The sequence below is a fragment of the Paramormyrops kingsleyae genome, chromosome 22, assembly GCF_048594095.1.
Source record: "Paramormyrops kingsleyae isolate MSU_618 chromosome 22, PKINGS_0.4, whole genome shotgun sequence".
Lineage (NCBI taxonomy): Eukaryota > Metazoa > Chordata > Actinopteri > Osteoglossiformes > Mormyridae > Paramormyrops > Paramormyrops kingsleyae.
In genome coordinates this window covers 5,126,697-5,154,396 of record NC_132818.1, presented here as the reverse complement: position 1 = coordinate 5,154,396, position 27,700 = coordinate 5,126,697, and the positions used below count along the sequence as shown (strand labels likewise).

Below are 27,700 nucleotides of genomic sequence, written 5' to 3'. Positions count from 1 at the left end.
CAATTTTCCATACAGCTTCTCTCCCCGCAAACAATCAAACTGTCGTACAACGTTTACCAGTTGTTTTAGGGCTAAAACGAGCCCAGATACCTTGGCCCTTGTGTGGGAATGATGCAAAGCAAACAGTGTGCATGGATGGCAAAAAAGGGGAATGGAGCACAATCAACGCGCACACACACACATGATCAAAAATTATTTTAATTCCCATAATGATAATAAAAATAATTCCAAGAATTCTGTAAACCATTGCATAAATGCTATAGTGTAAAAATTTGAACGAGTTAACAATTTTAAACATTACACTACAAGTACATGATTATGCATTATAAATACCTATTTTCAAAAGAGCAATAAAAAGCCTGAATCATCAGCCTGTTCTAGTCACTCTGCTATTCCATGTGAATGCTTCCATAAATTAAACACAGGTATTTTTCCATATGTATTTAAGGTCTTACTGTTAACAACACGTTACAAATTAATATACTCACAATAATATTTATAGGAATATTTAAACACTCAACAGAATAAGAGTTATTCCATATAGCAATACTTATTTACCAAAATATGGGACATGTATTATAAAGAATGTTTATTTGAATTCTAAGCCAATAAATCTATGAAATGCAGCTTGAAGTCTGTATGAATGGAACAGCTCACTTTTTTTCTACAGTTATTACCGTAAAACCCTGAGAAAATCCTTTTTGTTCCTCTCAATTTAGCATTAGACTAATAGATACAAACCTGAAAACTGCATTTTTGTCAAATTTATTCATATAATATACCCATTCACAATATTAAGTGCTACATGTTAACAGCAGAACTGCTTCCTAACTAAACCCAACAGCCTATGCAAATTTTGGAACGATACATTCAATATCAGGGTTTACGTAAGAATGCCTTAGGATAAGTTTTGTTGGGAACAGATCTATGTTCTTGCTTTTATAAAAGTGTTTGGTAATACTGCAAATTTTGGGGAAATTCTACAAAATTCAACCAGCTTCATATTTTTTTCATGTATAAGACTGCATACAAATCTGATTCAACAATCATAATACTATTACAAAACATCTGAATGTAAAGTACAGTATGAAACATCTCTCTCATGATTCATGTAACATAGAAGGACGCCCTAGGGTCCCTACAGAAGCTCACCCTCAGCATCAGGAGCCTGGTCTGTCTTACTGAAAGCCGTTTCTGGGAGAGATGAATTACATATGAACGTATCCAACAAACAATCACAGTACTTAATGTTAGTGAATTCGAAGCAAGAGAAAGTACCACCAGTGTACATGGGCTGCAAAGCTGTCACTTTTCAAATGAAGCGACGATGATTCGAATATTGTGTGCATCCCTAAAAATCGATTCATTTTAATGACCACGGATTTGTTTCCTTGAGCCATGAGGCTCTATGGTTTCACACAGCAAAAGGGGTACAAGGTGTGTTTTTCAAGCAGATAAAAAGTGGCAGTGTGGCCATAATGTGTGGTAGAGGTCGACCGATATATCGGGCCGATATTTGGCATTTTTTAATGTATCAGCATCGGCCGATATCCGAGTGTAGTATGCCGATTTACAGACAGTCTGTGGGCAGCCGAGTGATTGTTGCTGGGAAAAATGTGACCCATGCTGCCTTGTGCAGGACCTCAGCCAGAAGTTTTGGAAGAGTACTGGGAGAAACCGGTAATGCTTAAATTCTGATCTTTCAAAGACCTATTTATGTAACTAGTTTGCATTAAAGGAAAACGTAAGTGCTCTTGAAAGAGAACGCGAATTACGCTGTCGGGAACTGGCGTAATGATAATGAGCCTTCAACCAACTGTAGCTTACAGGCAACATTAAGGATCATTGATTCTGACAGAGTTTTGTGTGCTTGTTGGTGGTCTCACAGAGGTTTTTTAATCATTAAAAATCATTTTAATTGTAAACATTTTAAGCCTGATATCATCAGTCCTGTTTTTTTTTTCTTGTGTCGGAGAGTTTCACTCTGTGTGTGGGGTGGAGCAGGCAACTCTCTCAAACACTGCAGTGTGTGTGAGTTGTGTTACTCTGCCCCGATCACAGACAGCACTGTCCTCGGCGACATAGAGCTGCTAAGAACAATGCATGGCGGAGAAAACTGTTCGCAAGCGTGGTTACCATTCACCTGAGCTGATGCTGACAATGGTCCTTCTGTGCAACTTGTTTGCATTTGAGAGCGGAGATTCGAACAATTTCTCAGACGTCTAGATCAAAAGTGCACGACTTTGGGCAGTTAGCTTCCTCATTAAACATGTCTATGCTTTATACGGGCTTATACGTCGACAACGTCAAAATTACTAGGGGCTTACGTTGTCCTTGCATACAAGGCTGTGTAATACAACAAAGTTATTTTATTTTCAGTGATCGCTAGATTCTGATTGTGAATTTGGCTTGTAAGCTACCTGTCTGCTAACAACATAAACAACATGTCAGTGAAAGGTTTTGGGCCTTGTGCACTACTCATCATACCATGATGCACTTAGTTACTAGTGTTTTTTTTTCCTTTTCAAAATGTATTAGAGTGTAATTGTTTTAATGTGCATGGAATACTGTAATTGTAGAATAAATTGAAGATGAAGGCACTATAATAAAGATCCCAACCTTGCATTTTTTCTTCTGTTTTAATAATTGCTGTCTGATGGCTGAACAAAAATCTAATCCTGTATGGCAGCATTTCACCAAGTCAAGTTTAAGTTATTGTGTACAAGTTGTATTGTGTTTTTGTTAAGTTTATATTTAAATTTACTTAAGTCAGTATTCAGTAAATGCTAAGTTGAGAAATTTTGTGTATCGTTTGTTATTATTAGTGTGATATTTTACCATGCAAATAGAGGGGAAAATGTCCAATTATCGGCCAAAGAAAAACGGCAGCATATATTGGCCATCGGCTATTGAAAAACCCATATCGGTTGACCTCTAATGTGTGGGGTTAAGTAGTATTTCTTAAAGAAATGAAAAAACCATTATGTGTAACTGCATTTTCCAGCAGGTGGTTTAGACAAAAATAAACAGAATTTGCAGTGACATCAGAGTTTGTCAACGCGCATCCATGTAAAGTGCATGGATATGCATTACAGGATGCAATCTATCGCTGACCTCTCACAAGGGAAACACTACATCATTAATGCATGCAACATTTTCCAGACAATTCAACAACAAATTAACCTAAATTTTATACAGTGTTTAAGAACACATACCTAACAGATACCAGTCAAGTGAACTAAAGCACCTTACAAACCAATTTTACGCTTCAAATTCCTGACTGCATAATAGTAGTGAAGAAAGAGTAATATTTAGAACTAAGCCATTAAATGAGTTCAGCAATTAAGAAAGAAATACAAATGGATATTAAATACTAGTCCACATGGCCACTTAATAAAACAAATTCATATTGACATTCTCTCCATCTCCGGTTATCAGGCCAAACATAATGCTTTAAGTCTGTGCATTCAGCGCTAATGCACAAACAACATCTTATGTTTAACAAGAAAAAAGGTTGCAACTGTTATGGCATTTACAAATGCACATTATTAAACAAGGTGCTGAATTTGGTCATTGTTCTTATAGTAAGTTTTCCAACCAGTTCTCAGAATGTTAAAAAGTGTAATTATGTACCACTAATGTCATAAAACGGAAAGGTCTTTGGCACGCCTACAAAATGGGCTCACAAGTCCATTAATATTGTCAGCAAAAGCAGTTGGTCTAGGCTTTTCTCCTTCATCCAAATCAAACACGACATAATGTGTCATACTGAAAGCAAATTTTAAATATTTTATATATACTTTTAAAGGATTACTAAGAGGAAATTTAAGTTACAATACTTTGGTTCATTTCAATCCACATTATTCATTAGGTTTTTATTAAAGTGATCTGGAAAAATGTTACTATTACGTTATATAATAATGAAATAACCAGAATGATAAGGATACCAAATGAAAAGATTACACACCTGATAATATTGGCTGGCCACAAGTTATTTCAGATTAAAGAAACTGTGTATATTTTCATTGTTACTAGATATTAAAATGCAACTTTGATGTCAACACTGATTTATGTTCTTGCCTTTCTCCCTGGAAAGTTTGCTTTCCTTTAATAATTTTAAAGCTGGGTTTAAATTAAATCTACTGTTAGATCAGTCTATATATGCGATATGAAGGGTACGATTTTATGGTGTACTTACACCACTGTTAGTATGACAATGTGACTGGCAGTACAAAAGTAAACTACTACTGAGGTGCCTACAACGAGAGCCGTGTGCTTTTTTTCTGCGTATCCATGAGTTTAAACCTATATGAGAATCTGAATAAAAACATTGTGGATTTTAAAAAGTATCCAAATAAATCGTGGAGAAGGGCGGAGCTTAGAAAATCAGCCAATCATGTATTTTCCATTATGCCAGCCGATTACGCCGTACTTGGGCTCTTTTCTGTCGGTATGGTTTATGGAAAAATTAAGAGATTAATAAAATTCAGTCTTCCCTCAATTATCAATACCACGTGTGACGTAATCTTGTAATCTCTGACTAAATTTTGCTCTACCTCAAACATGTGTAACTCAATTATTCAAACTATATATATATATATATATATATATATATATATATATAAATTTACTGAAATCAGTCATTGCTGTAAATATTAAAGGACCAAGATTCAAAAGTTAACCAAAAGAAAAACATGAACACAAATACATTAACACAGTAGTAGGTCATTTCGATTATTTTAACCTAAACACGTTACACTTTGTCATATCTGACAACACAATTTACAGATTGGATGCTATCAATTTCATCCAAAAGGCATTACAGACTTACGTTGTTTCTCTTAACATTAAAATAACACAAAAGTGTTTTTAAACATGTACATTAATTTGTTTCCTGATCTGCCTCCTACAAAGTTGGAAAATTAAAATGCAAGGATACTGAAGCTGCACCAAAGAAACTCACCATTAAAAAGCACCATTACCCATGGAGATATGCAATGGGGACAGTTTACGTCTGACGTCTGTCGTCAAGGCACAGGCGTTAATGTCACCGTCGCACAGCCGACATCTGTCAGAATACTCAAATGATGAACTGAGCTGGTATAAACTATTAAATAAATATAATTTGCAAAGAAAGTATGACTACAAATATTCTGCAGAGTTGCACAAGCTTTAGACTATGTGCAACCATTTTTACTACAATCTTAAATTTCTTTCAGATGCGTAATATTTTCCTATTTCCTGAGGCAAGGCACTTGGGAACGTGTGGCTGATATCGAAGCACTGGGCCTCCCCAAAGTGACACAGTCACAGCGTAGCTCAGCACTGCGGTACTGGCTGCTCAGAGAACTAACTAACAATTAATCAACCACAAAAACATGGCAATTGACTTGCTAAATGCTTCAGCATGTGTTATGTGCCTTATTGATATCGTAACTGCTGGCTATGCATAAACGCATTAAAAAGTTTGCACTTCTTGATTGGAAAAATGTAAAAATCCTAAGTAATTCAACAATACTATTAATAGCTATTATTTAGTATATTTTATATATTAAACTAGCAATCTACTAACTATACCCCATGATTTAAGGTTAAGAAAAAAGAAATATTCTATGGTTTCACAGTACACAAACATAAGCTTCATACATTACCATATTTAGAAAAACATAAATCAAAAAACAGAAATATATATATAAAAAAAAACTACAGAAGCAGCTTAAAGCAAAATATTCTAAAGTAAAATTCCCAAGTCAACAAAGTGCTTTTACAAAAGATGAATCCTCTTCACAAAACTAATATTAGTTGCTGTTTGACTGATACTTTTAGTCTTGGTCTGAATGAACAGTCACCGTGGCTAGAGGAACCATTTCAAATCGACACTGGACCAAAAAGTGGATTCCTTTTAAAACAGCCAAGTGATCAATCAAGAAAAATATTCCTAGTTACACCCCAAGTATAAGTCAAACAACACAATTTTCTAATAGAACTATCAACTGAATCGTATTATGAATACTGAAAGGACAGAAATGCTGTTTTTAACTGATTATATATATATATATATATATATATATATATATATATATATATATATATATATATATATATATATATGCGCATTAGTAGCTCTTCAAACGATTATATACAGAGACAGTACCTTGAATAGTTCTACATCACCACTTCAGTATTTTCGCCTTACAATATGGACATTCTGTTTTGCTAGGTGCACAGTTCTCACACAGTACATAATGTTGACAAGGCTGCAGCACTATGCAGCGGTCATGCCTTTGGCAAACTATACATTTCTTTGACTGAAGCTGATATATTACCTGTGTTGAGAAAAGAGAAGTTAGTAGCGGTCATGTTAAACAAAAAGAATATGACAGTTTTCAATGCAGGATCCACATTATGACTTGACTGCATTAACAGATTACTTTGCATTGACGTTGTAACCTCTGTGCATTTAAGCAAAAACATTACGGACGCTATTATCTTTACCATTCAGTATCGGTATATTAAAGGACGAAAAAAAATCACGCTGGAATCGTGTCACTCTTACCCCATCTACAACGTCTAGGTCCGACCGCAGTCGGCTCTGCAGGGACTGCAGCTTAGCTAGTGGGAGGCGGTCCAGCTCGCCGTAGCCACGGAGCAGCGGCACGTTTGGAGAGCGGCACAGTGCATCAAAGTCTTCCTGTAGCTCCTTGAGCCTGCGCTCGGCGTCCTCCTGCTTCTTGACGGCCAGCTGCCGCTCGGCCTCGGCCGACTTCGCTTGCTCCTTGGCTTCTTGGGCGTCTTTCTGCCAGGCGTCACAGGCCTGAGACACACGGGCGCCTTCAATGACTTACTCTGATAAAACATGCACGACCCCCCCGTTTACGGCATCTCAAGGTCCACGTGATCAATCGGCGCCTGACCAAAAGCTCCCCATTACAGACCAAACATGAAGCCACAGAAACGCAAGTCCAGGACCAGAGCACTGACCTGTCGGATCTGCTGCCAGGCCTCCTCCCAATGCTTAATCTTCCTTTTCGCCTCGTCCAGCTCTCTAAAGAGGCGAGGCAGGTCGGCACTGCCTGCGTTCACCGCGGCGGGAGCGATGCTGCTGAACACTGGCGATGGGCTGGGGGAGAAGCTGCCACTTACGAAATCCCATATGCTTCCATGTCCGCCATTCAGACCTAGTGACACACAACACAGCGAGTTCATTTCCTCTTCCCCACCTTCATTAGCATTAGCCAAAAGGCACTAGCATAAGCGTTTTGCGTTAGCCGAAAGGCACTAGCATAAGCGTTTTGCGTTACCAGAAAGGCACTAGCATAAGCGTTTTGCGTTACCAGAAAGGCACTAGCATAAGCGTTTTGCGTTACCAGAAAGGCACTAGCATAAGCGTTTTGCGTTACCAGAAAGGCACTAGCATAAGCGTTTTGCATTACCAGAAAGGCACTAGCATAAGCGTTTTGTGTTAGCCGAAAGGCACTAGCATAAGCGTTTTGTGTTAGCCGAAAGGCACTAGCATAAGCGTTTTCTGTTAGCCGAAAGGCACTAGCATAAGCGTTTTGTGTTAGCCGAAAGGCACTAGCATAAGCGTTTTCTGTTAGCCGAAAGGCACTAGCATAAATGTTTTCTGTTAACCGAAAGGCACATGAAGCTGGGATCTCACCGAGGGAATTTTGGGAAGAGGTGGAGGTCCCCAAGAGACTGTGCTCCACCGCGCTGGACAGAGCCTGTGTCTGGCCTTGCTGGGAGGCCACTCCTGGCAGAAGTGACTGGGAGAGGGACTGGGAGAGTGAGCTGAGCGGGGAGGCGGAGAGCGAGGAGGAAGAGTGCAAGGAGGAAGAGCGAGCCAGAGAGCCGGGGATGTTGACAGGTGCTGAGCCGCCGAGCAACCTCTGATCTGGAAGGAAAAAGGATTCATTTTAAAGGCAAGTGCATAGAAGGCTGCAAGTGAAATTATCCATAAATGTCTAAATATATTTACCATCATTAGCAAAGACTACAGACAACTGGTATATCACCATTACAATGTATGAGTGAAATGTAAATATATGGTACATGTGTTCAACGTTTACGTTTAACTTCGAATAGAAAGCTGACCCCTACCCCATCACAAAATCAATTCATCTTTCAAAAATAGATATTATGCCAATAAAGCAATACTATCAAGGTTCAGCAAAATTATTAAATACATATTTAAGTTGCTCACTGTATACTTTTCATTCCAATCAAATAAGTCTAATGCACTTTTGAAACTGAGAATGGCGTATTGCTACATTTCAACCTAAAAGAATGGATGACAGTACGACCCCCCCGAACACGAAAGGCATTCTCTTACTTGTCAATCCTAGGCCATTGTTTTCTTGTTCCTCTAATTCCTTATCAAGTGATGCAACATTAATGTCACTAAAATTGAGGTCAAGGGCAGAACCTAAGAAAGTCACACATGAATGGAAGAACAAATCCTTCAGCACACATGCGATGTAGCATAAGGATACACAAGGAAACTGCATTTCAGTCAAACCCAAATGAGAATATCTGTATAAAATGAGATTGTGGGAATATATCTGACAATTAATACAAAAACAAAATACAGCAGCAAACACACATTTACAGACCACTGATTCCCAACATTTTCTTAAGATCATATCACTCAAAATTTTGTTTATAAATATACTGTAAGGATTCGTGGATGACAGTTCTGCCGAAATGCTAAATAAGGCTTAAATATACAGGCACATACATCATTAAAACGCACGGCCCTCACAGAGCACCCAAAAGGCCTTCAGAGACATGGGCACCCAGATTTACAGCCTCTACATCTGAAATACTGCTGTGTCACCACACTCGTCAAGCACGAGGCAGCTGCACAGCTACAGAGAGCGCGCCCCTGGATAGGGACAGAGCGTGTCTAACCCAGTGTGGTGCTGGTGACCGGCTCTGAATCTCCATGCCGCGCCTGTCAGCACTCTCGCTCGCTCCCCACTGTCTATTGTGCTGCCTTATGGCGAGACCGATAACCGCAGTCTATCGGCTACACAAGCCGCAGGTAGAGACTAATAAAAACGCTGCCTGCGACATACCTATGACCGATTCCACGGTGTTACTGCCCGGGTAGAAGGGGGCCGCCTTGGCGTTCATGGTCGATAGGGTGGTGGGCGACGAGCTGTCCGAGCCCACGCTGGATGCCAGGCTGGAGGTAATGCTGGATGTTATGCTAGAGGCCAGGGGGTTCGCCACCGAGAAGACACCTGAGAGGGTCTGCAGTGCGGGGAGCAGAGAGCGAATCGGCCCATTACTCCAACCTCAAAGATCTATCCGGAACAGCTGTGATCACATAAAGAGCTTTCATACTTCCAGCTATTAAGGATAATGCAATAGCATCATTTTTGTACAGTTACACAATTATTTAAAAGACTCCCTCTGAAGCTCTTATATGCATCCTTATCTGGGGGTAGGGCTGGGCAATTAATTATATTTTAATTTCAATTACAGCACTGGCTTCCATTATCAAAACAAAATAATGGAGATGTAGCGATTACTGTGCCGCATTTCGTTTTGCAGTGATCGCCTGTTTTGTCTGGGGTTGTAAATGCAGTGCACCCCTTTTTGTTTCTCTGTTGGATTTCAAGAAAATATGCTGTTAAGACGGCGTTTTTTTTTTTTTAAGTTTAATAAATGCATGATATTTCCAACGTCGATGAGTAATTATGTTAAATAATGACGATCTCAATATTGACCTGGCAGTATAAATGAAATAATATTATCCCTAACACAGGCAGTATGTGTCAATATCAAAAATGACACATGAAAACCCCTAACGAGTGTGTGTGTGTGTGTGTGTGTGTGTGTGTGCTCAGCCTGTGCTGTGCGGGTTTCTTCCTGATACCCTAATTTCTTCTCACAGTCCAAAGGCATGTAACTCTAAACTGTCTCCCAAGTACGAAATGGCATTTTTATGGAGTAGGGCAGACTGTAACCAAGACTGGTTGTGTTTAATCAGTTGACCCTATTCTATTAATTTAGTTCATTTAAATAGGGAGCAATTACATCTTCACACAGGAGCAATCTGTGTTAGAGAGCTAGAAAAACAAAAAAAAAGCTGATAACCATTAAAGGTCATTTTTTCACATAGTACCAGTGCTTTCTGGAAAACTGAAATAATCCAGTGATAAGATCCAGTGCCAGAGTGGCACCCAAGAAAGATGTAAAGCGTTTTTTCACTACGATACGTTTTGAAAAATGAACATTGGTGCAAAAGTATATTTAAAAATGCTGTTTATGTTCCTAAAAAAAATCATTTTTGGTTGAGATGTTACCCGTGTGTTAAGGACACGTTTACTTCATGAAAACACGAGCAGGTGCTTTACGCTGGAGTCCAGTGCGGTGGAGCTCCACCTCCTCCCAGAAGCACAAATGCTTCACTAATTCACACAATTGTGGAAGAGAGTTACGCAGAAACCAAGTCTTAGAATCATTTTGGTCTGACAGACAATTACTGCATGAGGCAGGTAAACAGACTGATTAAAGGTGCATTAAAAACGGGCCGAGTGCCTTTCTGGCTGGACCTGACGGCTGCTTTGCGTTATGCTGAAATGCACGGCAGAGCCGGCAGCCGCAGCCCAAAAGCGCACGGCACTCACTCACTTTGTCCTGCTCCATTAGCTTCAGGTTGCTATCCATGGGGTAACCTTTCAAATTTTTCGTCTGAAAAACAGACAGTATATATGACCAAACGGCATATGATTTTAAAGAGGGGAAAAAAAAAAAAAAACTTTATTAGGGATTAAAACACAGATTTTTACATATGTGGTGAGACACAGTTTTTTTTTTAGTTGGTCGAGCATAGCAGTGAGGCGCTTACTGGCTGCACTCGTGTAAGCAGTAACGAAGGGCGTTTCGTACCTGATCCTCGCGTTCGAATCCGGGAGCTTTGGGATAGCTGGACGTTGGCGACGACACGCTTGATGCGGTGGACTCTGAACACAAGCTGCCATTGGTGAAGCATTTAGGCCTGCTGATGGCTCCGATGGGAGAGAGCGAGCTGGTGCTGCCTGAGCTTGACGTTACGGATGGACTGTTGGAGCATGAAATCTGGAGAGGAAAGGTACACTTCAGAAACAGAGACAGCTTCAGTTCAGTGAGGAATCACTAGAAAATTAGTTTTATGGCGTGTATGTCAGTCATAGAAAGTTAATTAAAAACTTAAGGAGTACATGAGGACCATGGTATGGAAAACATTTATGAGCTTGATTGATCCCAGGGGTAAATTCTCGATAAGAGTACCTTTTCATATACAGTGCTTGGGGAATACATTTACCACCCCCATTCCATTCAACTGGTATATTAGGTATATAAATTTTGTGCAATCATTACCTCCCACACCACCTTCTTAGAAATGGATTATTAAGTATTATACAATAAAATGGTTCACAAATTTCAAAACATAAGTCTGTAGGTATAATCATGGTCACCATTAAATGCATCAGCAATTCCATGCATATTTACGACTCTTTGAGATGGTCCTAGTTATTTTAAGTTTAATTTCTCTTGTAAACCTGGTGCCAGATTATACACATTACTTCGAAATGAACCAATTTTATTTTCATGTTAAAATTAAAAAAAGAACACCTTCCATTTAGTTTATGTTATCTAGAGAACCAAGGAGACCACGACAGTGGAGGCAGTCTGACTTACGTTGCCTGGTTGGCTGCTGGTGGCCGTGTTCACTGCGGTTCCCCACTCGCTGATGGGACCCTCGGAGTACGGCTGGGAGTCACCCTTGGCCTGGGACCCCGTCTGCATCACCGTGAGTAATGATGTCATCGTCTCTTCAGTGGAGGGAATTCCTAAAGGAGCAGAGACACAAGTAAGCAGCCAATCAAATCAAAATTACATTAATCATGTTCAGATATATTAGCTAAGGTATTATCTCATATAATCAATGCTAAAATAATCGGTTTTATGAGGTATATAATTATATATAGGCATACAATCATAAAATGAGGTATTTATATATTTAAAATTTAAAAAATAAACTGTTACAAATGTTTATTTCTTAAAATCAACAGAAACTAGTAAACTATTTAAAAACAGAGTAAACCCGATGTTATAAAAGCATTTTAAGGCTTAACCAAACATATTTCAGACGCTGGTTAGAATGCGAATGAGCTGACACTACAGCCCTCAGCAGGACGGCCAAACGCTGCCCCTCAACTTACTTTCCACGTGTGCAAAAGCACAGAACGGCCCCCTGGGACAATAACCAGTCTGCCTCATGTCATTGCACTTTGTGGATTTGTAAATCTAAAAACAAACACAAACACACCGTTAGAACACCGTCACACGTGACGCATGCCAGGCGGACGCAGAACAGACAGTAAGATCGCTAGGCTACATGCAGGACGCCTGCTGGCGTCGGTGCCGCGGAGCCGGCCTGGGGGCATCCCTCACCTCGGGGTGGAACTGCTGCTCGGTGCGGGAGTGGCAGCACGGGCAGCTGTCCCCGCTCTCACACTTGGACGGCTCCCCCCACTCATCCCCGTGTTTCACATTCGGACAGGGCGTAGACCTGAGGTAGCATCCAAACCGTGTTATTCCAAATCACACCCAAGGGGGGCACCACTACTACTCAGACTGACTCAGTGTTTACCAGAGTTAAAAATATATAAACATACAAAAACTACAAACACAAAACTAGCATGCACACACTGTACTGTAGCCGTCTACACCATAGCCATCAACTTTACCTTATTTATACTCCACTGTCATGACATGCCCACTGCTGCTATCTGCTTATAGTGTTCACATTGGCGTTTATATCATCCTGTTACTGTATCCTATTGCTGCTATAAATCAAATGCTGGCACTTTTATTTATTTGGTCTATTTCCGTCATTTTTATGTGTATCTTCATTGTTGGTACTTGGTGCTTATCATAACTTAAGTGCCAGGCTGCGCAGAGCCACACAAGTGTTTCATTGTATTACAGTATATCCTGTACTTGATACATACAATAGATCTTATACAAATACACCTGAAAGCATAAAAAGGTCCCAAAGACATGCCAGAAAGTGAATATTACAAGGGTGGCAGGTAGGGCTGGGCGATATCATATCGATATTATATCGCACATGTGCAATAATCACCAGGGCTTCAGATGACAGGTGAAACATTTGGCCAGGTGCCAGCTTTTCAGTGCTATACGGATGTATATTTACGCCCACATGTTAAGCAGAGTAGTAGTATCGCTAAAATATTAATGAGGCATTGTATGACGCCCAGCCCTAGTGGCAGGGGAACTACACAGGTCCTGAGACCCTGACCGGGATACGGGGTCGGGAGGCAGAGGAATGAACTAAACACGTTTTTCAGCAGCATGCAAGACTTAATAAGAATATTGCAAGAGTACAGCTCACATATTTGAAGGTTCCATTTAAAGAGAAAACGCTGTGTGGCAGCGCGTCTGACCTGTACTTGAACTTGCGTGGATTGCGCCGGCGGTCCCGGCTGTTGTGGTAATGGGGGCAGGCATAGCCCTGTCGGCACAGGCGAGGGGGCTTGGTGCACTGCTCAGTTTTGTAGTTCGCTAAAACAAAGTTGGTGTCTAGAAAAAGAAAATTAACAAATTACCTTTAAATTAAGAGCTAAGGAGCTACAAAGTTCATGCTCTTTGCTTGAGCAGTTCCATACCTTGCCAGCGGGGGTCCTCAGTTAGCGTCTTTTCAATCATAGCTTGGCTGGCCAGTACCCCAGGTTGCAAGTCAGGGATTCCCTCTCCGGTACCCAGCTGCCCGTTCTGTAGCGCTTCCTGTGCCTGGATCTCTCTGTGAATGCAGTCAGTAACGCAACCTGTAACCAATGCCATTTCTGTAATACCCCATTACAATCACTTAGCAGAATGACCGGAGCGTTCAGAAAATCCTGGGCCTGATGTCTAAGTTATCTGACTGTTCAATTTGCAAAGCAATACAGCATCCATGCATAAAAATTGCCATGCAAATGCCAGACATTCTGATAATTATATAGTCTAATAATGTCAATACAACATTCATTTTAGCAATCTTCCCACTGAGCTGCATGTGAAAAGCAGAGCAGGACCCCCCAAAATCGGGGGCAACGGAACATTGCTGTTCATCTCCCCAGCACCACTCCCTACTTCCCAGTCTGGGCTAGTTAAGTGTGTTTGAAAACTGATGTTCAACCGCAGGGTAAGGAGTGACGAGCATTTTTAAAGCATATACTCAAAGCACAATGGACACCAGTGAAGCCCCAAACGCTGTTTTGGTTTCCATACAGAATTTTTCAAGCAGCAAAAGCTAAGACAGTATCTGACAGATTTGGCTTATGCATGAGAAGCCCATGGAAATGTATTGCTATTTTTAAATGAGTGACAAAAAGGCTTCCTTCTTTTCTTATATTTATATAAATGACCATATGGTGTTTAATGCCTGTACATTTCATCTTGCTATAGAGTCTAAGCTGTGAAAATACACTTGCCAACATGGCACTAAGCAAAGTGTCCAGAGAGGCATTTTTTGGCGATGACACTACCTATAAGACAGCAGCTCAGCGGTTACACTGTCTCAGTGTTTGGTTATTAAATCATAGCGATTGGTTATTATATCATTATTAATGGTGAGACAGCAGCTCAGCGGTTACACTGTCTCAGTGTTTGGTTATTAAATCATAGCGATTGGTTATTATATTATTATTAATGGTGAGACAGCAGCTCAGCGGTTACACTGTCTCAGTGTTTGGTTATTAAATCATAGCGATTGGTTATTATATTATTATTAATGGTGAGACAGCAGCTCAGCGGTTACACTGTCTCAGTGTTTGGTTATTAAATCATAGCGATTGGTTATTATATTATTATTAATGGTGAGACAGCAGCTCAGCGGTTACACTGTCTCAGTGTTTGGTTATTAAATCATAGCGATTGGTTATTATATTATTATTAATGGTGAGACAGCAGCTCAGCGGTTACACTGTCTCAGTGTTTGGTTATTAAATCATAGCGATTGGTTATTATATTATTATTAATGGTGAGACAGCAGCTCAGCGGTTACACTGTCTCAGTGTTTGGTTATTAAATCATAGCGATTGGTTATTATATTATTATTAATGGTGAGACAGCAGCTCAGCGGTTACACTGTCTCAGTGTTTGGTTATTAAATCATAGCGATTGGTTATTATATTATTATTAATGGTGAGACAGCAGCTCAGCGGTTACACTGTCTCAGTGTTTGGTTATTAAATCATAGCGATTGGTTATTATATTATTATTAATGGTGAGACAGCAGCTCAGCGGTTACACTGTCTCAGTGTTTGGTTATTAAATCATAGCGATTGGTTATTATATTATTACTAATGGTGAGACAGCAGCTCAGCGGTTACACTGTCTCAGTGTTTGGTTATTAAATCATAGCGATTGGTTATTATATCATTATTAATGGTGAGACAGCAGCTCAGCGGTTACACTGTCTCAGTGTTTGGTTATTAAATCATAGCGATTGGTTATTATATCATTACTAATGGTGAGACAGCAGCTCAGCGGTTACACTGTCTCAGTGTTTGGTTATTAAAGCATAGCGATTGGTTATTATATTATTACTAATGGTGAGACAGCAGCTCAGCGGTTACACTGTCTCAGTGTTTGGTTATTAAATCATAGCGATTGGTTATTATATTATTATTAATGGTGAGACAGCAGCTCAGCGGTTACACTGTCTCAGTGTTTGGTTATTAAATCATAGCGATTGGTTATTATATCATTATTAATGGTGAGACAGCAGCTCAGCGGTTACACTGTCTCAGTGTTTGGTTATTAAATCATAGCGATTGGTTATTATATCATTATTAATGGTGAGACAGCAGCTCAGCGGTTACACTGTCTCAGTGTTTGGTTATTAAATCATAGCGATTGGTTATTATATTATTATTAATGGTGAGACAGCAGCTCAGCGGTTACACTGTCTCAGTGTTTGGTTATTAAATCATAGCGATTGGTTATTATATCATTATTAATGGTGAGACAGCAGCTCAGCGGTTACACTGTCTCAGTGTTTGGTTATTAAATCATAGCGATTGGTTATTATATTATTATTAATGGTGAGACAGCAGCTCAGCGGTTACACTGTCTCAGTGTTTGGTTATTAAATCATAGCGATTGGTTATTATATTATTATTAATGGTGAGACAGCAGCTCAGCGGTTACACTGTCTCAGTGTTTGGTTATTAAATCATAGCGATTGGTTATTATATTATTATTAATGGTGAGACAGCAGCTCAGCGGTTACACTGTCTCAGTGTTTGGTTATTAAATCATAGCGATTGGTTATTATATTATTACTAATGGTGAGACAGCAGCTCAGCGGTTACACTGTCTCAGTGTTTGGTTATTAAATCATAGCGATTGGTTATTATATTATTATTAATGGTGAGACAGCAGCTCAGCGGTTACACTGTCTCAGTGTTTGGTTATTAAATCATAGCGATTGGTTATTATATTATTATTAATGGTGAGACAGCAGCTCAGCGGTTACACTGTCTCAGTGTTTGGTTATTAAATCATAGCGATTGGTTATTATATTATTACTAATGGTGAGACAGCAGCTCAGCGGTTACACTGTCTCAGTGTTTGGTTATTATCGTATTATTATTAACGGCGAGACAATGGCTCAGTGGTTGTTTTTATTCCGAACCTGGTTCTGTGTGTAGGGTTTGCATGTTTGGTTGATGGAATATTATATAGGGATATGAATCTCAGTAATAAATCAAACGGAATGCTTAAAAGTATCCTAAAATTAAGATAAAACTCTGACCAAAATTCACAAAAAAAGTTCACACATCCTGTTACCAGCCTCCATAACAGCAAGCAATCTAGATCTAACCACAGGAATGGGGAACCACCAAACTTCCTTATAATATAACATAAGAAGAGCTCACTGCACGATTCTATTTGCAGCAAGAGCAAGCAGCTATCTGCTGAGGGAATATCGACAGGCAAAATCCTCACCGGCACCAGCAGCCGACTTCATGGTAGCGAGCACTGGGGACAGTGTCATGTCGCCAAAGAAAGTCGCTAAGGGCAAGACATCAGGTCTGCTATACATAAAGACGTCAGGGAACATTTTTAAAGAAGGCATCCGTAAAGCGCGAGGATCAGTACCGGATGTCATACACCGGGGGGCGCAGGTCATGCGGACCATGAGCAAAGGCGCAGTGCAGGCCGTTCTTCACACAGTGCCCCCTAGCATCCGTCTCATGGATACATGTGCCGGTCTTGTAGTAGCGCAGATGGTATTTCCTCTCTGTATCGCCAGTTGTTCGGTGTAGGTAGGGACACCTAATAACAGGGACAGACAAAGTTTACTATGTATTATTTATTATTTCAAACAGGAGAACACTGGACAATATAGCATGCATGACAAATCAAACTCTCATAGTAAAGCAACGTAAATATAAACATGATATCAATAACAAAGCAAACTGAAGTATTTTAAAATGTGGTATTTTTACAACACAAAAGTCCTTGCACGTCAGTCATATACTGCAGGAAAGATGTTAGGATTCTTAGACCTGATTCTAAATTTCAAAGACAGTAAAGACAGGAGATTTACATTTTTGAGATGCCAGAATTTTTAATTTTATAGAATATGAGCTTTCCTTGCTCATATTTTCATGGAATTTTAGCTTACATGACCAGTAATATTTAATTTGCAATAAAGACCAACCACTTCAATTTGTGGGGATATTATATTAAAATTACAGTTAGAAAAACTGAGTTTTTAAAAGACAATAGAATTTTAGTAATGATTTATTTCAGTGTTGCATGTTTAATAATTTATTCTCAGAAATACAGGAGGCAGCACTGTGGACCAGCTGCCTCTGATATACGGAAGTTACTGTGTGTGTGTGTGTGTGTGTGTGAGTGTGTGTGTGAACGTGTGTGTGAACGTCCTTATCATTGTGGGTCATGTAATGATCGCCTTTCTAAAGTGTGTGGGAGTTCATGACAGTGCAAAGGAGATGCTCAAAGGAGATAGCGGGCTGTTCTTTTTAAAACTAAACTTTTTTTGTGTCATTTGCCCTTTAAGTTTGAATAGCAGCAGAACTCAGCTATTTAAATTCACAAACCACCACAAACCATCTGATGTTACATTATGCTTTTTAATGACCTAATTCATTACGGAACTTGTCAGTGGGGGAGACGGGGGAGACGGGGGGGGGGGGGGGGGGGGGGGGAGATTCAAAATAAAAAGTGTGCATCATATTTCTCTCCAGACTTTTTTTATTTTATTTATTTGTTATTCAACTTTCTGTAAGAACTCTGTTTACCATCTCCTTTCATGACCACTACATGCTGCACTTTGACAGCACGGTGCTCTTTGTCCGAGATCAAGTCAAATATACACAAAATAAAATAACAAATAAGACTTCTAATAAGTGCTACGCATGACCACTTTACTGATTAAGACCAGCCTTGTGTACCATCCCTGTCGAGGCAGCTAACACAGGACAGTAAAGTATGACTGGACTACAAGTCCGTCCGTCCGTCTGTTCATCCACCCATCCATCCTGGTATTTAGAAATCCTGGTATTTTTAAATTGTGTTGTACATCTTAACCTTGAAGTGGTATAAGATAGCTGTACAAGATGTTTGAGACGTGCACACAGACAACTGCATAACTGAAAACAAATTCAGAATAGTTCTGACATTATATACTAATTATGTACTGATAGCTAACCTTCTTACTAGTTAAACTGAAAAATCCCTGCGGTAGCCATGTTAACCCAGTACACTTGAGAGTTTTTACATGTATTTTTTTCATGCGTTAATCCACAGCAGATTTCAGTAGCGGGAAGGGGTTACAGGTCGTCTGCTGTCTGGGATGCTTCCCTCATTCCCTGTAATGATCAAAGGCAGCCTCGAGAGAGCACTAGGAAACGCCAGAGCTAACCATCACCTACTCCAGTAAGTATACTTCGGATTCATTTTCTGTCAAAGGGTAAAATTACCTTGGTTTGTTTAAGACAAAACAGCTTTGTTTATTGACCGCTGATTATCTAGAGTACAGAATAGACTACAATCACAGTCCATGGCTCAGAAAATATTCGGAATGATTTGCTAGACGGCCCAAGAATCAACAGCCTTACCCGATGCTTCGTGTTAGCTTAGCGAGCGACTTTGGCTGGACTCCCAGCTCCAGCGTGATGTGCTCAACACCTCCAAAAGGAAGGCACATAAGTTGTGTATAATAGATACTTTATAGCTACTGCATTTACACATTTAACATTAATGATAAAAACATTTCTGGCTTTAACCAAACTAGCTGTAAGAGGATTTTCTTCAACAAAGGCTTGTAAGTTTGGAGGCTGTATCAGCAATGACCCATCGTCCAAGAGCCACAAATTTCCTTCGGTACTTTTCTTATTGATTAAAAAAAATCCATATACTGAAGAGTGGACCTGGACTATTTTATGACATTAATGTCATGTAATGTCATGCATTCAACGTAATGCATAAATTCAACACACTGCCGTGCAAAGGTTTCTCAGTTTCAGTGCCAGCGTATTTACCCTGCTTTGCCTTTGTAGTGCGCCAGAGTCCTTCCAGGTTCAACCAGCCAGCTAAGCAGCACCACTATCCACATGCCTTTATGAGATTGTTTCCACTGCAATTTATGTTCATTTGCAAAATCCCAGGTATCTTCATTAACCACAAAAAATGTTACAAGAAAGTGACATATTCGTATATTGTTACATTACTTTGGATTAGCAAACTTTTGTCCAAACACGAACGCATTGCTGGCAGCACTGGCCCTAACGCTTAAGGTGTGCCTAGTCAAACACAGGACTGCAGCTGGGCCTTAATGCATCTCAATGCCCCCATTATTTGCCTACAAAAATGTCTCCTTGGCATTACTTACACACCAAACAGGCGGTCTATTTATTATTATTTTTTTAAAAAAGGCTGACAGCATCTGTAGATACATTTTCACCATGCTGTGGTTACAGGCTGTGATTGCTGTTAGAGATTTCTCAGTGGTCCTGTATTAGGCAGCCAATGTGAGTATGTGACCCTGGCCTTGCATGGCAAATATTTGGCATTACATTTTTTGTGATACATATAATACAGTTGACTTGTCATACGCATGGGTTCCACATCCGCACATTCGACCAGCTGCAGACCGAAAATATTTGAAGAAAAAAAAAATCCAGGAAGTTCCAGAAGGCAGTCTGCACAGGAATAAGATAATGCTCCTCCCATTGCACAATCAGCACTTTACCGCTAAACACACCAGATAAATTCACCAGCCTCAAAATGTTTATCATTCACATTCTCTGCGCCTTAAGTACCATGACTAGGTGTTAGTTAATCTGAGGCAAATTAAGCTCCATCTGTTTATATTTAGTATTTATAGTCTAATTTTGGAGTATAAGTAGAAACTAATTTATTTAGTAATTATTTGTAATCCAAGAGTAAATCATTGGGTCTATATTACTACTATTTAAAGTCTCTCACATATTTTCACTTCATTTCACATTTCACTTACATTTCAAGTTTGTGACAAACTTGAGGACCTTAGAGACTCATTACCTTGCCTGCACAGCTAGAAGTGGTCATAAATACTTTAACACATGTAGTTCAAACAAGCCACCATCTTGTACTGGATCTTCTAGGGGTCTTTTAACCATCGTCATGAAGCTGGAAAAATATCTTGGATGTATTGTATCCAAAGGTGGTTCTCAAACGGGGATAGTACAAGTACAATTTACAATAGGATTTTTGTACAAAGTGGCTACAAAGTTATATGTAAAATCCAGCCTCACATCCAAGTGACAGGCTCTCTTATTGGATCCGAGTTCTTCTCTGTTAATGACCGTAAAACAGAAAATACACCCAGAGCTGCCCAAGAGGAACTGAAGACTTAAAATGATCTGAAAGTGGGTTTTGTAATCATATATCCTTGCGTTATATTCTATGCATATCCAAATATCTAGCTCAGGGGTGGCCAATCTTATCCGCAAAGGGCCGCTGTGTGTGCGGGTATTCGCTGCAGCTCCTTAATTATATTACTAATTAGAGGACTGATTGGCTGAGCAGTCCTCACACCTGGGTTTGAACAGCTGACCTAAAGGTTACCCCAAAAACCTGCATACAGACCAGCCCTTTGCGTATAAGATTGGCTACCGCTGATCTAACTCATCAGATTCAGGTAAATGTGAACGTTCATAAATAAAATTCCCTAAACATGCCTGGGAAACTGAAAAGTATTTACACCTCCTTGAATGAGGAGGATAACTACCACTATTAAATTAAGATTTTAAAAGACAGTCTGCTGCTAAAAGACCTGACTGAAAATCTTTTAAATCGTTGTTCCAATTCAGCAAGTGGCAGGGAAAAAAAGCAGGAGGGAATTAGTCTCTCGACACATAAAACCAGACACAATTTAGTCTGTTCGACAGATAATCACAGGAACTGTGACAAAGCAATAAAAACGGATTCATAAGTATTGCAAGAGATTATGGGGAAAACTAGCAACTCATTTAACCTGCTGTTATTCATCAATCCAGGCAAGCCTGTAAAACACAGTAGCTGGCGAAGAATAGCACTGACATGACAAGATTACCGTGAACGTCATGGTCCAATCTGATTCCCTAGCAACCTTTACTAATGCTTTTATTTCATTTAATCTCCTACAAGGTCAACTAGCCCAATAATAATCAAATGGTTGAGCTTCACTGATAACTCCAACATGTAACAGAAAGCTACACAACATGTGCAAAGCACTACTTCTTTTAAATTTAATTCTGCATCCTCTGACTTGTAACTTTCTCTGGCTCCATAGAAAATGCCTTAATTATTCCATGATCTGCACACAGAGACAACTCCAAAAATTGTAAGAACATATATACAATATATCAGTCTTCGCAAGATCCTGCATTTCAGTAAAGATACTGTATTCCTTTACTGTGGCCAAAGACAACAGATTCTGTAATGTCTGTATTTAACTAGGTCACAGCATCAGCTCTGAAAATGACACTTAGTGTTTTGATTCCATCACTGATTATATGGATAATTATAGCATTGATCTTGGTGAAAGCTGCAGCCAAACCTTTCTTCTTTACAAAAAGTAAACTGTAAAAATAACACCAGTCCTATCCATCCATCCACCATAGCTCTTCCAGTAGTTGTCCTGAGCCAGCAATACATCCAAGGAAACAGGAGACACTAAGAAGAAACATCTTGAATGAAAAGCCAGTCAGAATGGTAACAGCATGTTATATAACATGCCATGATTTATGGTGGATTATCAGTCATCAACAGTCTTTAGCAGATTTCCTAATCGTGAAACAAACCTGAAGCAACACCGTTTCAATATATGAATGAAGCAGAAGTACTGTAACAGTTTTGTATTGTCATTCATGCAGGTGTAAAAGCTGGACTTTTTAAACGAATCTCCTATACAAAGATCTACCAGGCAAGCTGCTTCAGGCACAGCCTATACCACCGAACAGCAAATCTTAGCAATCTATCAAACACCAAACAACATTTGCTTATGATAAACTTATTCATTGGTCATATATAGGTTCTTCATTTAAATTGCTTATTTAAAAGCAAAACACTAAATATTACACTGTAAGATAAAAACTGTACCAAAGGCTTCTTAAAGAGCCCAGACCAACAGATCCTAAACACAGATAACAGGAATTGTTACCTCTGGCAAGAACAGTTGCGGAGGCTAATAAGCATGAAATAAAGGTGTGAACAACTCACTTTGAGAAAAATAAAGCAGACCGTGGTCACACTTTATTAACACCTCTGATCTGTTTCTGATCAAGCTGAAAATCCGCCATGGTCCCCTCGCTGCAGCCACAATCACAAAGCAACGCTCATGCTTGCAGATAAATCCGGTCACACAAATCCCTACCAGGCTTTAACTGGTACCTTAAACAAACTGCATTTACGAATTACTTACTGACTGGTCAATGGCATGAACCTGGTGACTGAGTAATATAAGAAATTATAAGAAACTTTCCTCACACCCATAGTTAAAGAGGCAAAACAATCCTGTAATTCAGTATCAGCGTGTGTGTACGTATGCATGTGTGTATGCTTTTGTCCACAGCAATCGACGCAAGAAAGATTGAGAGCAAGATCAACCAGAATCTCGGGGAGAGTAGGGGCTAGGGGCCATACTCAAGGGTCTAACACTGATATGGGTAATCTGCCAACCGCGGGATTCAAACCCATGAATGTCCGGATATGGTTACGGATGCCTAATCTCCTGAGCTGCATACGTTATGGTTAAACGCTTTTAAATCCACATGGTAAACAAGAGGTGATTACGTAACAAACCACATGTCTGTCAGGGAACGAGGGGAATAACATTTTTGAATCTGAGTAGTATTACAGGAACAACCTCTGTTGTGCCATGAAGATCGTAAGCAACCTGCCAACAGCAAGATTAGTAGCAAATCCGATGTCAACTGACGCTTGCAATTGCAGCACCAATTCTCAGCGTCTTTGTACTTACTCGTCGCCATCTGGACACGTGCCTGTAGTTTCGTCGTACTTTGTACAATAGACGTCAGGGCTGTAGTTAAAGGTCCCATCCCTCCTCCGAATCGGGCGTCTTCTCCGCTGGTTCAGAAAATGCCAGTGGAAACACGTGAAGGGTCTATGCTGAGTGCACTTGTGTTGCAAAAACAAGGGACATTGCTCCGTCCTGAACTCCTTTAAATAGCTGCAGAGAAGATGCCAGCGTTAATAGAAATACTTTTCTGAAAGTCGATGAAAGAACACCAGACGGGAAGCTTTGAATTTACTTCGGCGTTTACGCTCGATGCCTTGTGATCATACATTTACTAAAACTGCCCAATTCCAGCGTTTCCCACTCTACCCATTACTGAACTGCAGGCACTAAAAACTGAGCGAATGCGGGGTAAGTCAGGAAAAAACATCCAAATCACAGTTTCAAACGTTTGCAGAAAAAAAAATTATTTTTGCAGATAATATGAATCAGTGGGAGCTGGGTAAAGCAGTTAGCTTAAACACGGCAGCGCGCTATTCCGGTACACATTACGCACTTTATGAGCGTGAAAGCAGCTCAGTGGGCCGCCGCGTACGCAAAGGGGGCGCGCACGGAGCAGCAACACGGGCCGTGGCGGAGGGAGAAAAACAAAATACTAGCGCCACCGTAACTTAACGGTGCCAGGTACGCCACCAGGAAACGAGCCCATCTGCACAATGTCTACGGCGCGCTTCCATTATCAGCCATCTAATCTTTGGCTTTAATCGAGGAATTAAGTTAATTAATTTGACTTGCAGTACACTTAGCAGCATAGCTAAATGTGGCCGTGTAGCTACGTGTATTCGACAGAACTTACTAAAGGGGGGAAAAGCGCCGTTTTTCAAAAGCACTTTAGCACCATACTACAAGCCGCTACGACCATGCGACGCACTGGCACCGTCGCGCAGTTTTTCTCCATGACGCGTGCGAGTGGTTCTAACGCGGGCTTTACTCACGTATAGTGGGTCGGTTTCTCGGTCTGAGGAGAAGCGCTCGCCGCCGTTTTCGAAACCGACGGCATCTTCGGTCAAAACAATGGAGAGCGCCTGCGCGACGGCGCGCGCCGCTCGCCGCGCATGCGCGACCGTACTCTCACTCACTGAGGGGAGCAAAGCTGCTGGAGACACGCCGGGCACAGCCACGTACAGAATACGTATCCTCCGTAAAACAGCTCTTACAGAGTAAGCGGAAATGGCAGTACCTTGCCGAATTAATTGTGCGTAACTGAAACCAGTCCCTTCCAGGCTTATGGTTAAAGACCATTGCCTTGTGATATTTCAGCTACAGTTTCACAATAAACACGACGTCATGAAAGCATGATTTTAATATTTGCAAACAGCAAGAAATTGGCATGACGACACGGAGGATGGGCGTGGGCGGGGCTTGGCCGAGGAGGGCGTCACTACCAAGACAAATATTCGGTTACGGGGCGATACTTCGGTGCAGACAGCCTTTTTAAAAATTGTTTATTTTGTGGTCCCTCTTGGTTTTTTAAAGGACACTGGTTAGTCTTGATTTGGTGTAAGTATGTTTTTTGTTGATATATAGTATATCTGGAAAGTTGCTGTGGTGAGGTGTTGTGTAAGCTAAGCGTTCCTTCCTGGGTGTCCGAGGCAGGGCGGCCGCCGGTAGGCTTTTCTCCTTCCCATAATGGACTCCATGCAGTCTTGCATGGCCATGTTTGTCTGGCCGGCTTTCCTCAGGGCGCCATGTTAGATGGCCAAACCTAAAGTGGGACCTACGGGTCCCTCTTCTGTCCGTAATGGAGGATCGGCCTGGGAATTTTAACAAACCAAACCCATCACACGCCTGGAAAATCAGCACCTGACGCAGTGTGTTTTTATGGGGATTATCTGTTACATTTGTCTGTTAAATGAGGTTGTTGGAGACCCAACGAAGCTGCCTGGATAGATGCTGCATAGCATGAGTGCTTTAAGCAACTTGGCGGCGTCCAGTGACAGCTGGGCTTGTGGCGGAGAAGCCGGATCAAGCCTTTGGCTTTTGGTCGCTGGATCCTAAGTCACCTGGACGCCATCAGTGATGTTCACCTGGCCATTACTGCCATAATATTAAGCCAGTTTGACCGCTTTGAAGATCTGTATGAAACCCAGTTTGTTTTTTCCTCTTGTCGATGTGGGTTCAGGCCTTTTTTTTTTAACCAGTACGAAGCTGTTCCTTTTAGTTTGCCAAGCAGAGATCAGAGTCGGATTATTAATTTGATACCGCCATTTTGAGCCTGTATTTATGTGACAGTAATCTTGTAAAGTACGCCTTAACCTACCGGTGACCAGTCGATTTTTTGAGCCATGAGGTAACGAGTGCCTTGTCATTTTCTTTTCTTGTGAGTTTATTAATAGATATTGGGTCAGCGACGATTACTATACCTCAATTAATGGCGTATTCAGTATGGAAACTGAATGGGGGGTTCCTTCGTTGTTACATTTGGTTGATTTTTATGATAATAGCCAGTTCGTTGAGAAAGCACTCTTTATCATCTTTCAGAACATGGCTCGTACGAAGCAGACTGCCCGAAAGTCCACTGGCGGGAAGGCGCCCAGGAAGCAGCTGGCCACCAAGGCGGCGCGGAAGAGCGCGCCCTCTACCGGCGGCGTGAAGAAGCCGCACAGATACAGGTAGGCGCGCCTCGGGCGGCCCTTCTCCATGCCGTTGAATTCTCCGCTGAGACTAATGCTCCCCATATTTCCCTAAAGGCCAGGCACCGTGGCGCTCAGAGAGATTCGCCGCTACCAGAAGTCCACAGAGTTGCTGATCCGAAAACTGCCTTTCCAGCGGCTCGTTAGGGAAATCGCCCAGGACTTCAAGACTGATCTCAGATTCCAGAGTGCGGCCATCGGTGCTCTGCAGGTGAGAGTTTGTGTCTGGTGTATTAATCAGATTGACTTTTGAAGCTTGGCGGCCTTAGCTGTGATTTCCATATAAAGGGCCTCGGCTGTTACTGTGATCTGTGAATGATCTCGGGTCTCTTTTAGGCCCAGTACAACCACTACTTGTTTAGTGACCAAGTTCTATTCCAACAACCAGGTCATTAAGCTAAGCGTTAAGTGAAAATCACAGTAGGCTATGAATAACTGCGACTGCTCACAGCTTAACTGTAGGTTTCCATACTTGATCCTGTCCTTCCTAAAGTGGACATTTTGGACAACATTTTGTACATTCTGAAAGATCACTCTCGCTCCGGCATGTGGTGTTAGGAGTACAGAATATGGTTGCAGTTGGTTGCATATCATGTGGTGCAGGGCATCCAAGTCTCATGCAGGCTTTGCTGTAGCCAGAATAGCGTGCTTGCTTTTAGTCTCTGAGAGCTTCTCTTATGGAAACAATTTTATTTCCCATGACCTTTTACAATGACTATTTTCATCACACGCAGGCATCTCCCAACACGACAACACGATAACTAGACAAATTTTAGTTCAGTCTGATTCCTCTGCAAGTAAACATTTTGGCTGCTTTAATCTGCCTCAGCTCCCACCTGTTTTCCTATATGAGTAGTATGTGTGTAGTTATCAGGGGTTAACTGGGGTGGGCGTGTGTATCCCTCCTGTGGCCAGTTCAGAGTTGGAATGAGCCTTGGATCTCGGCCCAGTCTAGCTTGGCAGATGAAGAACGGCAGCTGACTTAAATCACTATGTCTGGTTTTTGTTACAGGAAGCCAGTGAGGCGTACCTGGTTGGCTTATTCGAGGACACTAACTTGTGTGCCATCCACGCCAAGAGAGTCACCATCATGCCCAAGGACATCCAGCTAGCACGTCGAATCCGGGGCGAGCGTGCCTAACGCGCCTAAGTCTGGGTGGAGCTTCCACTTTTGTTTTTATTTTGTAAAATTTTCCTTCATTTATACTCACCCCCGTATTTAGGTTGTTTTGTATCATATTAGCACTCAATGGTTTGCATTTGGGAATAGTAGCAGGGTTTTTTTATGTAAAACATTCCTCCAATGCCTTCTCAGGTTTTTAAGATTTATATTGTACATTGTTATACCTCTGACTCTGTGACAAATTAAGTAGCTTGTATGCTTTGGGGATTAGGCAGCTGATTAGGAAACGTGTAACATCTGTCTTTGTATTGTGATTATTGGGTTGTAAATAAACTTTCTACTACCTCA

The 27,700-nt window shown here is 40.8% G+C and overlaps 2 protein-coding genes across 6 annotated transcripts; one reads left to right on the top strand and one right to left on the bottom strand.

The window, feature by feature from the left end:
* Positions 1-180: 180 nt before the first annotated feature.
* On the bottom strand, positions 181-24,674 carry unkl (unk like zinc finger). Of its 2 annotated transcripts, XM_023816564.2 has the most exons (17): positions 24,532-24,674; positions 23,540-23,749; positions 17,167-17,343; positions 17,014-17,079; positions 13,686-13,819; positions 13,464-13,599; positions 12,448-12,565; positions 12,216-12,300; positions 11,692-11,843; positions 10,900-11,088; positions 10,642-10,701; positions 9,078-9,255; positions 8,333-8,425; positions 7,661-7,894; positions 6,982-7,178; positions 6,557-6,814; positions 181-6,326 (listed from the first exon to the last, which is right to left on the bottom strand). In XM_023816564.2, exons 1-17 carry the CDS (start codon positions 24,594-24,596, stop codon positions 6,171-6,173), a joined length of 2,508 nt encoding a protein of 835 aa, XP_023672332.1. In that variant the 5' UTR covers positions 24,597-24,674; the 3' UTR covers positions 181-6,170. The 2 variants fall into 2 exon arrangements, with proteins under 2 accessions (XP_023672332.1, XP_023672334.1); XM_023816566.2 differs by lacking the exon at positions 17,014-17,079 and having other exon boundaries at positions 24,532-24,669.
* LOC111846422 (histone H3.3A) lies at positions 24,673-27,700 on the top strand. Of its 4 annotated transcripts, none has more exons than XM_072705271.1 (4): positions 24,673-24,756; positions 26,078-26,208; positions 26,287-26,440; positions 27,242-27,700. In XM_072705271.1, the coding sequence occupies exons 2-4, from the start codon at positions 26,081-26,083 to the stop codon at positions 27,368-27,370; spliced, it is 411 nt and encodes a 136-aa protein (XP_072561372.1). In that variant the 5' UTR covers positions 24,673-24,756; positions 26,078-26,080; the 3' UTR covers positions 27,371-27,700. The 4 variants fall into 4 exon arrangements, with proteins under 4 accessions (XP_072561372.1, XP_023672337.1, XP_072561374.1 ...); XM_023816569.2 differs by lacking the exon at positions 24,673-24,756 and adding an exon at positions 24,938-25,096; XM_072705273.1 differs by lacking the exon at positions 24,673-24,756 and adding an exon at positions 25,185-25,203.